This window comes from Pleuronectes platessa, chromosome 9, assembly GCF_947347685.1.
Source record: "Pleuronectes platessa chromosome 9, fPlePla1.1, whole genome shotgun sequence".
Lineage (NCBI taxonomy): Eukaryota > Metazoa > Chordata > Actinopteri > Pleuronectiformes > Pleuronectidae > Pleuronectes > Pleuronectes platessa.
The window spans coordinates 24455070-24472326 of NC_070634.1; the positions used below are offsets into that span (position 1 = coordinate 24455070).

The 17257-nt window shown below is 41.0% G+C and overlaps 1 protein-coding gene across 1 annotated transcript; it reads left to right on the forward strand.

Moving 5' to 3' along the window:
* The first annotated feature begins 13741 nt into the window (after positions 1–13741).
* LOC128448349 (uncharacterized) lies at positions 13742–15781 on the forward strand. The gene is made up of 5 exons (XM_053430950.1): positions 13742–14377; positions 14507–14678; positions 14822–14931; positions 15063–15237; positions 15487–15781. Exons 1-5 carry the CDS (start codon positions 13957–13959, stop codon positions 15593–15595), a joined length of 987 nt encoding a protein of 328 aa, XP_053286925.1. The 5' UTR covers positions 13742–13956; the 3' UTR covers positions 15596–15781.
* Positions 15782–17257: the final 1476 nt, after the last annotated feature.

A 17257-nucleotide genomic window follows, 5' to 3' on the forward strand; every position in this document is an offset into this window, starting at 1 on the left:
AATTTATGCATTTAGCTTGTAAACTCAGTGTCTCATTGCACCGACAGGATATTTGTGTGTCCGTCTCTTTGTAATTACACACATACACGTAAAAGGAGATGATACAAGTTCCAGCAGTAGAGCAGCACATGAACCCTGAACCTTAGGGACCCCTGAACAGAGCCTTTCACCATAATGATGGTGAAGCAGAAATCTGGCAGAGCGAGTTCAACCAGCGTCTCCGAAGCCAAAGCTTGTGGAACACAATGTCATCTCTGATTGGCCGTGGATCAAGGGTGAGTCTCATCCTGTTGTTTCAGTGCGAGGAAAACAACTCGAGCAGAGATTGGCCAATTAGATAGGCCAGGCCCTAACCTAGGATATTGCTAAGATGTGGCAATGTCCTATGACAGGTATTTAAATAATAGAAACTATTTATTTGAAACAAATTTAATCAAATGTACCATCAGTTGAGGTGTGGTGTTCTCGGGTGCGCTACAAGCTTTCCTCTGAAAGACGACAGGTGTAATTAGGGCCATTCAGGCAACTGCTATGTTTGTGCACGTCATTTCCACTGACTCTCCAAATTGAATGTAGAACTGTCTGATGAGGAAATCTTAGAAACAAACAAAGATCTCTACATTCAAGTATTGTTAAATGTCAAAATTGGTTTCGACATTTCTCTGAGGGGTGCAGGTTTATAAATGAAAACCTCCACATCAAGTGCAGTTTAATATGAGTGGAAGGTCGGGGAAACAGTTCGATTCTGAAGAACAGTTCATCCAAAGCACCACAGCCAACACTGCACTTACTGACATCCTCAAAAATATGGCCGTCAAGTTTGAAGTTGAACTTGAGCAGTGAAAAGATTTGAGTTGAGGAACTCGCTCCCTCAGGGAAAAACCCCAAAAGCCAAAGAAGCTCCCGTCTGTCATGTTTGTTATGTTTTGTCATATAAGGCCTGTGAGGTCAGAGGTGTGTTTTTTACATTTTTATTATTTATCCAACATCTCCATAACATTAACAGAGTGATTTTATTTGATTTCATTTGTGAACATTTGATCACAAAACACTTTCTCGTGAGATGAATAAAATGAAAGTTGGGGACCAAGTTGTAAAAGCATTGATTTAATACTGTCTGTCTGTGTCTGTGAATAAAAACTAAAAACAGTACAGCATTTATATTAATAGCTAGAACTCAGAATATATATTGCGATCCTCATCAGGTCCTTGAGTTTGACGTATTCAGTATTTATGGCTACAGGGTTTGTTTCTAGTGACTGACTGTGTCCCTCTGCTGTTTGATGAAGGTAGTGCACAGTGGGATCTTCACTGAAAACTGCTGCTACCAAAGAAAAAGGTTGATGGAAGCAAAGTTCAAAGCCAGATAAAACACACTAAAACCATAGAAGTTGGTGCCAGGACCAGAAAGTACAATGTCTCAAAGTACAGTATGTAACCGATGGAATAATTGGAATAATTATTTCTAATTATTAGTGACCAGTTTTTACCATCTGGGTGTGTGCTGCCCCACCAATCCCATTGTAAGTGTTTAATTATTGTCTCCAAACCACACCATAGTCTCAATGAAGTATTTAAACTCAGACCAACTTCTTATCGGGACAGAGACGGTCGCAGTGGATCAAATATTTTCTTCTGACACCAACGGCCTCGTCAAGCACGTCTAACTTCTGGTGAGTGTTGTGTTTTCTTTTTGTAAAAGATACCTTAACATACAATAATTATCTTTGTCTTTGTCCAAATTAGTTCACAATTTGTAACATTAAGAGTTAGGTCTTATTGAAGAAAAAGAAAACGAGGCGTCTAACTGGATATCTTTTAATTTAGCCTTCAATAATAAAGGGTTTACAAATATTTATAAATGCTGAAAACGACAATTACATTTTTTTAATTTATAACTTCTAAATAATAAATTACTACGAAGATACCAGTTTGTCTAAATTGAGGCTGTGAGAATAATTTATGTAAATTTTAAAGCCTACAGACACAAGATACAAATTGTGGATACATGAGTAAAGGTGATTTGTGTGTTTTTTACATGTGGTTGTACATTGTGAATGAAAAGCAATACTCTTAATTTAAAACTGATTCCATACAAGTGTTGGTAAACATTTCTTACTTCCTCGTACAACTCTGCAGGTTGAAAGGTCCAACTCAATCTGCAAAAAGATGAAATTGGTATGATATTTCATTCTTTTTTTCTGAATAATCAAAACAAATGATTTGCTGTGTTGACGATAACATGTTGAATTACATAGTAATTCTCTTCTTTTCATTCTGCCCCTGTTCCATTTTCCCCAGCAGTTTCAAATGACTCTGCTTGCTGTTGTGCTTGTTGGTAAGTTAAGTGTTCATGGTAGTAAAATGGTATGTTCATTACTCTCGATTCATTTAAGGGATTGATACGTAGGAAACTAAACTTGCTTCTTCAGAACTGAGGAAGTCTTGTGTGACATGTGAAAGGAAATCCAAGAAAAACAAGCAAGTCAAATTGCCTGTTTGAAAAGACGAAAAACTCAAGGAGGAGAATCTGGAGGAGAATCTTCACAGACATGTTTCAAAAAATTCAATTATTTTTTGTTGTTGTTTTCAGCAGGAAGCTACCAGCATAACCTGAAACCAGGTGGTAACCAGCAACTTAGCAACAGCGGTAACAAGCAGATTCCTGCCGAACCAGATGAAGCCAATCAACCAGGAAACGATCCAAACCCCGGAAACAAAAACAAACCAGATGAAGACAGCAAACCAGGAAAATATCCAAACCCTGGTACCAACGGCGAACCAGATAAAGACAACACACCAGGAAAATATCCAAAGCCCGGTAAAGACGACAAACCAGATAAAGACGACAAACCAGGAAAATATCCAGATCACGGTAACAACAGCAAACCAGATAAAGACAACAAACCAGGAAAGTATCCGGATCACGGTAACAACAGCAAACTAGATAAAGACAACAAACCAGGAAAGTATCCAGATCATGGTAACAACAGCAAACCAGATAAAGACGACAAACCAGGAAAATATCCAGATCACGGTAACAACAGCAAACCAGATAAAGACAACAAACCAGGAAAATATCCAAAGCCCGGTAAAGAAGACAAACCAGATAAAGACGACAAACCAGGAAAATATCCAGATCACGGTAAAGAAGACAAACCAGAGAAAGACAACAAGCCAGGAAAATATCCAAAGCCCGGTAAAGACGACAAACCAGGAAAATATCCAGATCACGGTAAAGAGGACAAACCAGATAAAGACGACAAACCAGGAAAATATCCAGATCACGGTAACAACAGCAAACCAGATAAAGACAACAAACCAGGAAAATATCCAAAGCCCGGTAAAGAAGACAAACCAGATAAAGACAACAAACCAGGAAAATATCCAGATCACGGTAACAACAGCAAACCAGATAAAGACAACAAACCGGAAAAATATCCAGATCACGGTGACAACAGCAAACCAGATAAAGACGACAAACCAGGAAAATATCCAGATCACGGTAAAGAGGACAAACCAGATAAAGACAACAAACCAGGAAAATATCCAGATCACGGTAACAACAGCAAACCAGATAAAGACGACAAACCAGGAAAATATCCAGATCACGGTAAAGAGGACAAACCAGATAAAGACAACAAACCAGGAAAATATCCAGATCACGGTAAAGAGGACAAACCAGATAAAGACAACAAACCAGGAAAATATCCAGATCACGGTAACAACAGCAAACCAGATAAAGACGACAAACCAGGAAAATATCCAGATCACTGTAACAACAGCAAACCAGATAAAGACAACAAACCGGGAAAATATCCAGATCACGGTAAAGAAGACAAACCAGATAAAGACGACAAACCAGGAAAATATCCAGATCACGGTAACAACAGCAAACCAGATAAAGATGACAAACCAGGAAAATATCCAGATCACGGTAACAACAGCAAACCAGATAAAGACAACAAACCAGGAAAATATCCAAAGCCCGGTAAAGAAGACAAACCAGATAAAGACAACAAACCAGGAAAGTATCCAGATCACGGTAACAACAGCAAACCAGATGAAGACGACAAACCAGGAAAATATCCAGATCACGGTAACAACAGCAAACCAGATAAAGATGACAAACCAGGAAAATATCCAGATCACGGTAAAGAGGACAAACCAGATAAAGACAACAAACCAGGAAAATATCCAGATCACGGTAACAACAGCAAACCAGATAAAGACGACAAACCAGGAAAATATCCAGATCACGGTAACAACAGCAAACCAGATAAAGACAACAAACCGGGAAAGTATCCAGATCACGGTAAAGAAGACAAACCAGATAAAGACGACAAACCAGGAAAATATCCAGATCACGGTAACAACAGCAAACCAGATAAAGATGACAAACCAGGAAAATATCCAGATCACGGTAACAACAGCAAACCAGATAAAGACAACAAACCAGGAAAATATCCAGATCACGGTAAAGACGACAAACCAGATAAAGACAACAAACCAGGAAAATATCCAGATCACGGTAACAACAGCAAACCAGATAAAGATGACAAACCAGGAAAATATCCAGATCACGGTAACAACAGCAAACCAGATAAAGACGACAAACCAGGAAAATATCCAGATCACGGTAACAACAGCAAACCAGATAAAGACGACAAACCAGGAAAATATCCAGATCACGGTAAAGAGGACAAACCAGATAAAGACAACAAACCAGGAAAATATCCAGATCACGGTAACAACAGCAAACCAGATAAAGACAACAAACCAGGAAAATATCCAGATCACGGTAAAGAGGACAAACCAGATAAAGACAACAAACCAGGAAAATATCCAGATCACGGTAACAACAGCAAACCAGATAAAGACAACAAACCAGGAAAATATCCAGATCACGGTAACAACAGCAAACCAGATAAAGACAACAAACCGGGAAAATATCCAGATCACGGTAAAGAAGACAAACCAGATAAAGACGACAAACCAGGAAAACATCCAGATCACGGTAACAACAGCAAACCAGATAAAGATGACAAACTAGGAAAATATCCAGATCACGGTAACAACAGCAAACCAGATAAAGACAACAAACCAGGAAAATATCCAAAGCCCGGTAAAGAAGACAAACCAGATAAAGACAACAAACCAGGAAAATATCCAGATCACGGTAACAACAGCAAACCAGATAAAGACGACAAACCAGGAAAATATCCAGATCACGGTAACAACAGCAAACCAGATAAAGATGACAAACCAGGAAAATATCCAGATCACGGTAACAACAGCAAACCAGATAAAGACAACAAACCAGGAAAATATCCAGATCACGGTAAAGAGGACAAACCAGATAAAGACAACAAACCAGGAAAATATCCAGATCACGGTAACAACAGCAAACCAGATAAAGACGACAAACCAGGAAAATATCCAGATCACGGTAACAACAGCAAACCAGATAAAGACAACAAACCGGGAAAATATCCAGATCACGGTAAAGAAGACAAACCAGATAAAGACGACAAACCAGGAAAATATCCAGATCACGGTAACAACAGCAAACCAGATAAAGATGACAAACCAGGAAAATATCCAGATCACGGTAACAACAGCAAACCAGATAAAGACAACGAACCAGGAAAATATCCAAAGCCCGGTAAAGAAGACAAACCAGGAAAATATCCAGATCACGGTAACAACAGCAAACCAGATAAAGACGACAAACCAGGAAAATATCCAGATCACGGTAACAACAGCAAACCAGATAAAGACAACAAACCGGGAAAATATCCAGATCACGGTAAAGAAGACAAACCAGATAAAGACGACAAACCAGGAAAATATCCAGATCACGGTAACAACAGCAAACCAGATAAAGATGACAAACCAGGAAAATATCCAGATCACGGTAACAACAGCAAACCAGATAAAGACAACGAACCAGGAAAATATCCAAAGCCCGGTAAAGAAGACAAACCAGGAAAATATCCAGATCACGGTAACAACAGCAAACCAGATAAAGACGACAAACCAGGAAAATATCCCAAACCCGGTAAAGAAGACAAACCAGATAAAGATGACAAACCAGGAAAATATCCAGATCACGGTAACAACAGCAAACCAGATAAAGACAACAAACCAGGAAAATATCCAGATCACGGTAAAGAGGACAAACCAGATAAAGACAACAAACCAGGAAAATATCCAGATCACGGTAACAACAGCAAACCAGATAAAGACGACAAACCAGGAAAATATCCAGATCACGGTAACAACAGCAAACCAGATAAAGACAACAAACCAGGAAAATATCCAGATCACGGTAAAGAGGACAAACCAGATAAAGACGACAAACCAGGAAAATATCCAGATCACGGTAACAACAGCAAACCAGATAAAGACAACAAACCGGGAAAATATCCAGATCACGGTAAAGAAGACAAACCAGATAAAGACGACAAACCAGGAAAATATCCAGATCACGGTAACAACAGCAAACCAGATAAAGACAACAAACCAGGAAAATATCCAAAGCCCGGTAAAGAAGACAAACCAGATAAAGACAACAAACCAGGAAAATATCCAGATCCCGGTAACAACAGCAAACCAGATAAAGACAACAAACCAGGAAAATATCCAGATCACGGTAACACCAGCAAACCAGATAAAGACAACAAACCGGAAAAATATCCAGATCACGGTAACAACAGCAAACCAGATAAAGACGACAAACCAGGAAAATATCCCAAACCCGGTAAAGAAGACAAACCAGATAAAGATGACAAACCAGGAAAATATCCAGATCACGGTAACAACAGCAAACCAGATAAAGACGACAAACCAGGAAAATATCCCAAACCCGGTAAAGAAGACAAACCAGATAAAGACGACAAACCAGGAAAATATCCAGATCACGGTAAAGAAGACAAACCAGATAAAGACGACAAAACAGGAAAATATCCAGATCACGGTAAAGACGACAAACCAGATAAAGACAACAAACCAGGAAAATATCCAGATCACGGAAAAGAAGACAAACCAGATAAAGATGACAAACCAGGAAAATATCCAGATCACGGTAACAACAGCAAACCAGATAAAGACAATAAACCAGGAAAATATCCAGATCACGGTAAAGAAGACAAACCAGATAAAGATGACAAAACAGGAAAATATCCAAAACCAGGTAAAGACGACAAACCAGATAAAGACGACAAACCGGGAAAATATCCAGATCACGGTAACAGCAGCAAACCAGATAAAGACAACAAACCAGGAAAATATCCCAAACCCGGTAAAGAAGACAAACCAGATAAAGACGACAAACCAGGAAAATGTCCAAAACCCGGTAAAGACGACAAACCAGATAAAGACGACAAACCAGGAAAATACCCACACCAAGGTAACAACGGCAAACCAGATAAAGACACTACCAAAACTACAACAAAAACTAACCCATGTACAACAACAACTGCCCCAACAACCACTACCCCGAAGACCACAACCGCTACCTCAATGACTACAACTACTACTCCAGCTGCAACAACAACTACCCCAACAACTACTACTTCAACAACAACAACAACCACTACCCCAACAACAACTACCACTACCCCAACAACAACCACCATTACTCCAACAACAACAACCACCACTACTCCAACAACAACTTCCACTACCCCAACAACAAAAACCACTACTCCAACAACAACAACCACTAACCCAACAACAACAACCACTACTCAAACAACAACTACAACTACCCCAACAACAACAACCACTACCCCAACAACAACAACCACTACTCCAACAACAATTACCACTAACCCAACAACAACAACAACCACTACTCCAACAACAACAACCACTACCCCAACAACAACCATTACACCAACGACAACAACCACTACCCCAACAACAACAACCACTACCCCAACAACAACCACTACACCAACGACAACAACCAATACCCCAACAACAACAACCAACACCCCAACAACAGCCACCACTACCCCAACAACCATTACTCCAACCACAACAACAACAACCCCAACAACAACAACCACTACTCCAACAACAACCAATACTCCCACAACAACAACAACCACTACTCCAACAACAACAACCAACACCCCAACAACAGCCACCACTACCCCAACAACCATTACTCCAACAACAACTACCACTACCCCAACAACAACAACCACTACCCCAACAACAACAACAACAACCACTACCCCAACAACAACAACCACTACCCCAAAAACAACCAATACTCCAACAACAACAACCACTCCCCCAACAACAACTACTCCAACAACTACTACCCCAACAACAACAACCACAGCTCCAACAACAACAACCACTACTCCAACAACAACAACCACTGCCCCAACAACATCAACCACTGCCCCAACAACAACAATCACTACTCCGACAACAACAACCACTACCCCAACAACAACAACCAAAACTCCAACCACAACAACCACTACTCCAACAACAACAACCACTACCCCAACAACAACAAGAACTACTCCAACAACGACTACCCCAACAACAACCACCACTACTCCAACAACAACAACCAATACTCCAACAACAACAACCACTACTCCAACAACGACAACCACTACTCCAACAACAACAACTACCCCAACAACAACAACCACTACTCCAACAACAACAACCATTACTCCAATCACAACAACCAATACTCCAACAACAACAACCACTATTCCAACAACAACAACCACTATTCCAACAACAACAACCACTAACCCAACAACAACTACTCCAACAACTACTACCCCAACAACAACAACCAATACTCCAACAACAACAACCACTACTCCAACAACAACAACCACTATTCCAACAACAACAACTCCAACAACTACTACCCCAACACCAACAACCACAGCTCCAACAACAACAACCACTACCCCAACAACAACTACCCCAACAACAACAACCACAGCTCCAACAACAACAACCACTACTCCAACAACAACAATCACTACTCCAACAACAACAACCACTACCCCAACCACAACAACCAATACTCCAACCACAACAACCACTACTCCAACAACAACAACCACTACCCCAACAACAACAACCACTACCCCAACAACAACAAGAACTACTCCAACAACGACTACCCCAACAACAACCACCACTACTCCAACAACAACAACCAATACTCCAACAACAACAACCACTACTCCAACAACAACAACCACTACCCCAACAACAACAACAACTACTCCAACAACGACTACCCCAACAACATCCACCACTACTCCAACAACGACTACCCCAACAACAACCACCAATACTCCAACAACAACAACCACTACTCCAACAACAACAACCAACACCCCAACAACAGCCACCACTACCCCAACAACAACAACCACTACCCCAACAACAACAACAACCACTACCCCAACAACAACAACCACTACCCCAACAACAACCAATACTCCAACAACAACCACCACTCCCCCAACAACAACTACTCCAACAACTACTACCCCAACAACAACAACCACAGCTCCAACAACAACAACCACTACTCCAACAACAACAACCACTGCCCCAACAACATCAACCACTGCCCCAACAACATCAACCACTACTCCAACAACAACAACCACTACCCCAACAACAACAACCAATACTCCAACCACAACAACCACTACTCCAACAACAACAACCACTACCCCAACAACAACAAGAACTACTCCAACAACGACTACCCCAACAAAAACCACCACTACTCCAACAACAACAACCAATACTCCAACAAAAACAACCACTACTCCAACAACAACAACCACTACCCCAAAAACAACAACAACTACTCCAACAACGACTACCCCAAAAACATCCACCACTACTCCAACAACGACTACCCCAACAACAACCACCACTACTCCAACAACAACAACTACCCCAACAACAACCACCACTACTCCAACAACAACAACCAATACTCCAACAACAACAACCACTACTCCAACAACAACAACCACTACCCCAAAAACAACAACAACTACTCCAACAACGACTACCCCAAAAACATCCACCACTACTCCAACAACGACTACCCCAACAACAACCACCACTACTCCAACAACAACAACCACTACTCCAACAACAACAACCACTACCCCAACAACAACAACCAATACTCCAACAACAACAACCACTACTCCAACAACAACAACCACTACTCCAACAACAACAACCACTACCCCAACAACAACAACCACTACTCAAACAACAACCACTACCCCAACAACAACCACTACACCAACGAAAACAACGGATACCCCAACAACAACCATTACTCCAATCACAACAACCAATACTCCAACAACAACAACCACTATTCCAACAACAACAACCACTAACCCAACAACAACTACTCCAACAACTACTACCCCAACATCAACAACCAATACTCCAACAACAACAACCACTATTCCAACAACAACAACCACTATTCCAACAACAACAACCACTACCCCAACAACAACAACCACTACCCCAACAACAACTACTCCAACAACTACTACCCCAACAACAACAACCACAGCTCCAACAACAACAACCACTACCCCAACAACAACTACTCCAACAACTACTACTCCAACAACAACAACAACTACCCCAAATACAACAACCACTACTCAAACAACAACCCATACTCCAACAACAACAACCACTAGCCCAACTCCAACAACCACAACTCCAACAATAACAACCACTACTCCAACAACAACAACATCTACTCCAACAACAACAACCACTACCCCAACAACAACAACAACTACTCCAACAACAACCACTACCCAGACAACAACAACCACTACCCCAACAACTACCCCAACAACAAAAACCACTACTCCAACAACAACAACCACTACTCCAACAACCATTACTCCAACAACAACTACCACTACCCCAAAAACAACCACTACTCCAACAACAACAGCCACTACCCCAACAACAACAACCAACACCCCAACAACAGCCACCACTACCCTAACAACCATTACTCCAACCACAACAACAACTACCCCAACAACAATAAACACTACTCCAACAACAACTGCCACGACCCCAACAACAACAACCACTACTCCAACAACAACAACCAATACTCCAACAACAACAACCACTACTCCAACAACAACAACCAATACTCCAACAACAACAACCACTACTCCAACACCAACAACCACTACCCCAACAACAACCACCACTACTCCAACAACAACAGCCACTACCCCAACAACAACCACTACACCAACAACCAATACCCCAACAACAGCCACCACTGCCCCAATAACCATTACTCCAAACTCAACAACAACTACCCCAACAACAATAACCACTACTCCAACAACAACTGCCACGACCCCAATAACAACAACCACTACTCCAACAACAACAACCAATACTCCAACAACAACAACCACTACTCCAACAACAACAACCACTACCCCAACAACAACAACCACTACTCCAACAACAACAACCACTACTCCAACAACAACAACCACTACTCCAACAACAACAATCACTACTCCAACAACAACAACCACTACCCAAACCACAACAACCAATACTCCAACCACAACAACCAATACTCCAACAACAACAACCACTACCCCAACAACAACAACCACTACCCCAACAACAACAAGAACTACTCCAACAACGACTACCCCAACAACAACCACCACTACTCCAACAACAACAACAACAACAACCACTACTCCAACAACAACAACCACTACCCCAAAAACAACAACAACTACTCCAACAACGACTACCCCAACAACATCCACCACTACTCCAACAACGACTACCCCAACAACAACCACCACTACTCCAACAACAACAACCACTACTCCAACAACAACAACCACTACTCCAACAACAACAACAACTACCCCAACAACAACAACCAATACTCCAACAACAACAACCACTACTCCAACAACAACAACCACTACTCCAACAACAACAACCACTACCCCAACAACAACAACCACTACTCAAACAACAACCACTACCCCAACAACAACCACTACACCAACGAAAACAACGGATACCCCAACAACAACCATTACTCCAATCACAACAACCAATACTCCAACAACAACAACCACTATTCCAACAAAAACAACCACTAACCCAACAACAACTACTCCAACAACTACTACCCCAACAACAACAACCAATACTCCAACAACAACAACCACTACTCCAACAACAACAACCACTATTCCAACAACAACAACCACTACCCCAACAACAACTACCCCAACAACAACAACCACTACCCCAACAACAACAACCACTACCCCAACTACAACAACCACTACTCAAACAACAACCCATACTCCAACAACAACAACCACTAGCCCAACTCCAACAACCACAACTCCAACAACAACAACCACTACTCCAACAACAACAACATCTACTCCAACAACAACAACCACTACCCCAACAACAACAACCACTACTCCAACAACAACCACTACCCAGACAACAACAACCACTACAACTACCACTACCCCAACAACAAAAACCACTACTCCAACAACAACAACCACTACTCCAACAACCATTACTCCAACAACAACTACCACTACCCCAACAACAACCACTACTCCAACAACAACAGCCACTACCCCAACAACAACAACCAACACCCCAACAACAGCCACCACTACCCTAACAACCATTACTCCAACCACAACAACAACTACCCCAACAACAATAAACACTACTCCAACAACAACTGCCACGACCCCAACAACAACAACCACTACTCCAACAACAACAACCACTACTCCAACAACAACAACCAATACTCCAACAACAACAACTCCTTCTCCAACACCAACAACCACTACCCCAACAACAACCACCACTACTCCAACAACAACAGCCACTACCCCAACAACAACCACTACACCAACAACCAATACCCCAACAACAGCCACCACTGCCCCAATAACCATTACTCCAAACTCAACAACAACTACCCCAACAACAATAACCACTACTCCAACAACAACTGCCACGACCCCAACAACAACAACCACTACTCCAACAACAACAACCAATACTCCAACAACAACAACCACTACTCCAACAACAACAACCACTACTCCAACAACAACAACCAATACTCCAACAACAACAACCAATACTCCAACAACAACAACCACTACCCCAACAAAAACAACCACTACTCCAACAAAAACAACCACTACTCCAACAAAAACAACCACTATCCCAACAACAACAACCACTACCCAAACAAAAACAAGCACTACTCCAACAACAACAACCACTACTCCAACAACAACTACCACTACCCCAACAACAACAACCACTTCAACAACAACAACCACTACCCCAACAACAACAACAACCACTCCTCCAACAATAACAACCACTACTCCAACAATAACAACCACCACTACTCCAACAACAACAACCACTACTCCAACAACAACAACCACTACCCCAACAACAACAACCACTTCAACAACAACAACCACTACCCCAACAACAACAACAACCACTCCTCCAACAATAACAACCACTACTCCAACAATAACAACCACCACTACTCCAACAACAACAACCACTACTCCAACAACAACAACCACTACTCCAACAACAACCACTACCCTAACAACAACAACCACTACTCCAACAACAACAACCACTACCCCAACAACAACAACCACTACCCCAACAACAACCACTACTCCAACTACAACAACCACTATCCCATGTAAAACAAACACTACCCCTAATACAAAAACCACTAATCCAACGACAACAACCACTAGCCCTGGCAATAAACCAGGACTTAAACCAAACCACTGTAACAAAGGCAAACCAGAAATGAAAAACACACCAGGACTAAAACCAAACCACTGTAACAAAGGCAAACCAGAAAAAAAAAACACACCAGGACTTAAACCAAACCACTGTAACAAAGGCAAACCAGAAATGAAAAACACACCAGGACTAAAACCAAACCACTGTAACAAAGGCAAACCAGAAAAGAAAAACACACCAGGACTTAAACCAAACCACTGTAACAAAGGCAAACCAGAAATGAAAAACACACCAGGACTAAAACCAAAGCCCTGCAACCAAGGCAAACCAGATAAAGACAACAAATCAAGAAAATATCCAAGCCCCTGCAACAAGGCCAACAGCAACAATAGACATGGATGCAACCCATTGGCAAAAGGACGTGGATGCAACCCAATAGCCAAAAGACCAGGATGTCAACAACAGCCTGATCCTATCAACACTTGTAAGTTTTCTTCAAGATTATTAACAATAGATCAGACACATCTATCAAATCTCACTACTTGATTACCCACATTTAACAGCTGCTTCACCTTAAGTATGCATGTGTTGTCTTTCTTAATGACTTTTTCAGACTGCTGGACTGACTGGTTTGACAGAGATGACCCCACTGCAACAGGAGACTGGGAGATACTTTCCGATCTGCACAGTGAAAACGTAGGAAAGATCTGTAAGCATCCACTGAAGATTGAGGTCCAGACCACATCTGGACTCAATGTATCTGAAACAGGGGATGTGATTGCTGTGTAAGTGCCTTTTCTGTTGTTTTTTCATTTTTCATTCTTTCACTAACTGATAGATGGCATTGTGTTACCTTTTAGTTAAATATGACCAATTGTATAGCTCTGTCACTATGTAAGGAAGACTGAACTCCCCTTGTTTTCCGCAGAGCTGACACAACCACAGGATTTATCTGTAAAAACTCTGACCAGAAACAGGGAAAGTGTCAGGATTACCGGGTCCGTTTCATGTGTCCCAATGCATTCTGCAGTCATAAAGGTAGCAGAGTCAAATCAACATTTTTCAAAAGCTATTATACTGATGTAAATTATTTTTGCTCCTTGATTTCCTGTTTAAAATAATCTATTGACTCAATAGCCAACCTTTTTGTCCTATTGTTTTGTTGCCAGTATGCTGGACCAATTGGTTCAATCGGGACAGGCCTAGTGGAATTGGGGACTGGGAGCTCCTGGACAACCTCAGGAAAGAGAATCCAGGAGAAATCTGTGAGATCCCTCTCTTCATAGATGCTGTTACCGTTGACGGGAAAGATCCAGCCTCCTCCACTGGGCAGTCGATCTTTATGTAAGTCTAGTCAGTTATTTCAGAATTTCTAAATTCTGAAATATTATGCACATTGTTTTCTCAAAGAAGGCAGATGTTTGTTTCTCTGTTTTATCACTCGTCTTACCCTGGATGAAAGATAAATTGTAACCAACTCTCAGCCACGTACATGTAACATTGATAATCCAGAAAAATAAAAATAAACAATATTTTTGCTTCGGGTTCAAGATCGATCTGAATGATTAATTCCCTTTTATTACTTTTTTTCAGCCTCAGTCCAACTAAAGGATTCGTCTGTCGAAACCGAGACCAGACTGGATGCAAGTGTCGTGACTATCAAGTGCGCTTTGGATGCCCCTGTCGGTCCAATGGTGACTAGCAAACGAAGTCCATGACTAAACTAGAATACTTTAAAATTAATTAATTCATTAATTTATGTTATGTTAAGTATGTTTAAAGTATCAGTTACTACTACTTTGACTACTTACTATTTTTTCTTTGTTACCGCTTTGTGATTTAGATGATTAATTTAAACTTTTTCTTAAAGATTGTGGTGTGTGTAAATTGTCACTGTAATACATTAAAATATTAATTATTGTTTGAGCAAATTGACCTTGTGTGGCTTGATTTCTTTTTCTTTTATCTTACTGTAAATAAGTCAGCAATCTTGTCTCAGATTGAAGAGACCTTAAACAGGGTAAGCGAACTAATGGATGGCGAATAAAGGTGGACCTAACCACAATGTTTACCTGTGATAAATATTATTACAAATATCATGATCCAATTATTACTGTTAGATCATTTGATTTTGAGTCCCCTCAAGTCTCTGTGGGTTTTATAATAATATCAAATAATATCATCACTGGACTGAGATTGTTGAGTTGATCCCCAGCACTGCAAAGTAAATCCTCATGTTTATGATACGTCAGCCTTGTCACGGTTTGAGGGAGGAGATGGACCCAGATGCAGAGATTTTTAACAAAAAACGTATTTAATGTAAAAGGAACTAAACTAAACTCTAACTAACCAAAAACACAAGGAAGCTTACGAGAGGGGTTCAAAGTGAAGAGGCTCAGGACAAGGCAGGACAGGAACACAGAACAGCACCATGGATGACAGAGGGTAGATGAACAAACAATCCGACAAGGACAAAGGGAACGATAGAGGCTTATATACACAGGGAAGGCAGGGGTAATTGGCCACAGGTGCAACACATGAGTTAGACAGACAATCACCAAGACAGGAAGTGAAGACAGAAACAACCCACAAGGAACAGAGAATACAAAATAAAACAGGAAACAGAAACGGAGTGCACACATGAAAACAACTTAAAACACAAAACAGAGATCTAACAGTTTTACAGAAAACACAGAAGACACAAAATCTAAACTGTCAGGTCGTTACAAGCCTCTGTATGGGTTTACAGTTTTTTTCGATTGCTTAAGCACGATTTTCAAAACAGGGCCGGTGTTTCAAACACTAAACACAATCAGCACAACCACACACCCAATCAGCAGAACACCTCAGATCCTTTGCAAAACGAACGACTCTTGTAAAAACTATACACTTATTTATCAAAATCAAAAAATGTTACCATATGAAACACACATGCTTCATATGACTTAATTCTGCTTTAGCCAGTTACACACTGCTGTTGCTAACCTTAAACACTTTTAGCAATTCCAGTTCTCAGTGATTAGAGTTCTATAAGTGAAGTACTCTGAGAAAGTGCAAATATACAATAAATTCACCAAACACTACACAAGACCAATGCTGCAGTCCCATGAAGATTGATTTTATTTCTCTCCATATCCCCAAATCTGTCAACATGTCAACATGGAGAATCACAACAAAACATGTCCCAGTTTTCATGCTACTACAGGAGTGTGCATAACACTGTAAGCTCGACAAATATCAGACAACAGAAAATTCTGTATCCAGTACAGGTTTCAATGAGGGGCAACCGAGCCTGGGGCCGGAGATCGTAAACCCTCCACCGCCATGCCGAGAAAAACTCTTTGATTGGGTTTAGAGACGGAGA

Bases quoted from the DNA above. Each gene is read 5' to 3' on its own strand.
- LOC128448349 (XM_053430950.1), top strand. From the start codon at position 13,957: ATGAAAAACACACCAGGACTAAAACCAAACCACTGTAACAAAGGCAAA. The intron at 14,679-14,821 runs GTAAGTGCCTTT...TGTTTTCCGCAG, and splicing joins ACAGGGGATGTGATTGCTGT to AGCTGACACAACCACAGGAT. The intron at 14,932-15,062 runs GTAGCAGAGTCA...TTTTGTTGCCAG, and splicing joins TGCATTCTGCAGTCATAAAG to TATGCTGGACCAATTGGTTC.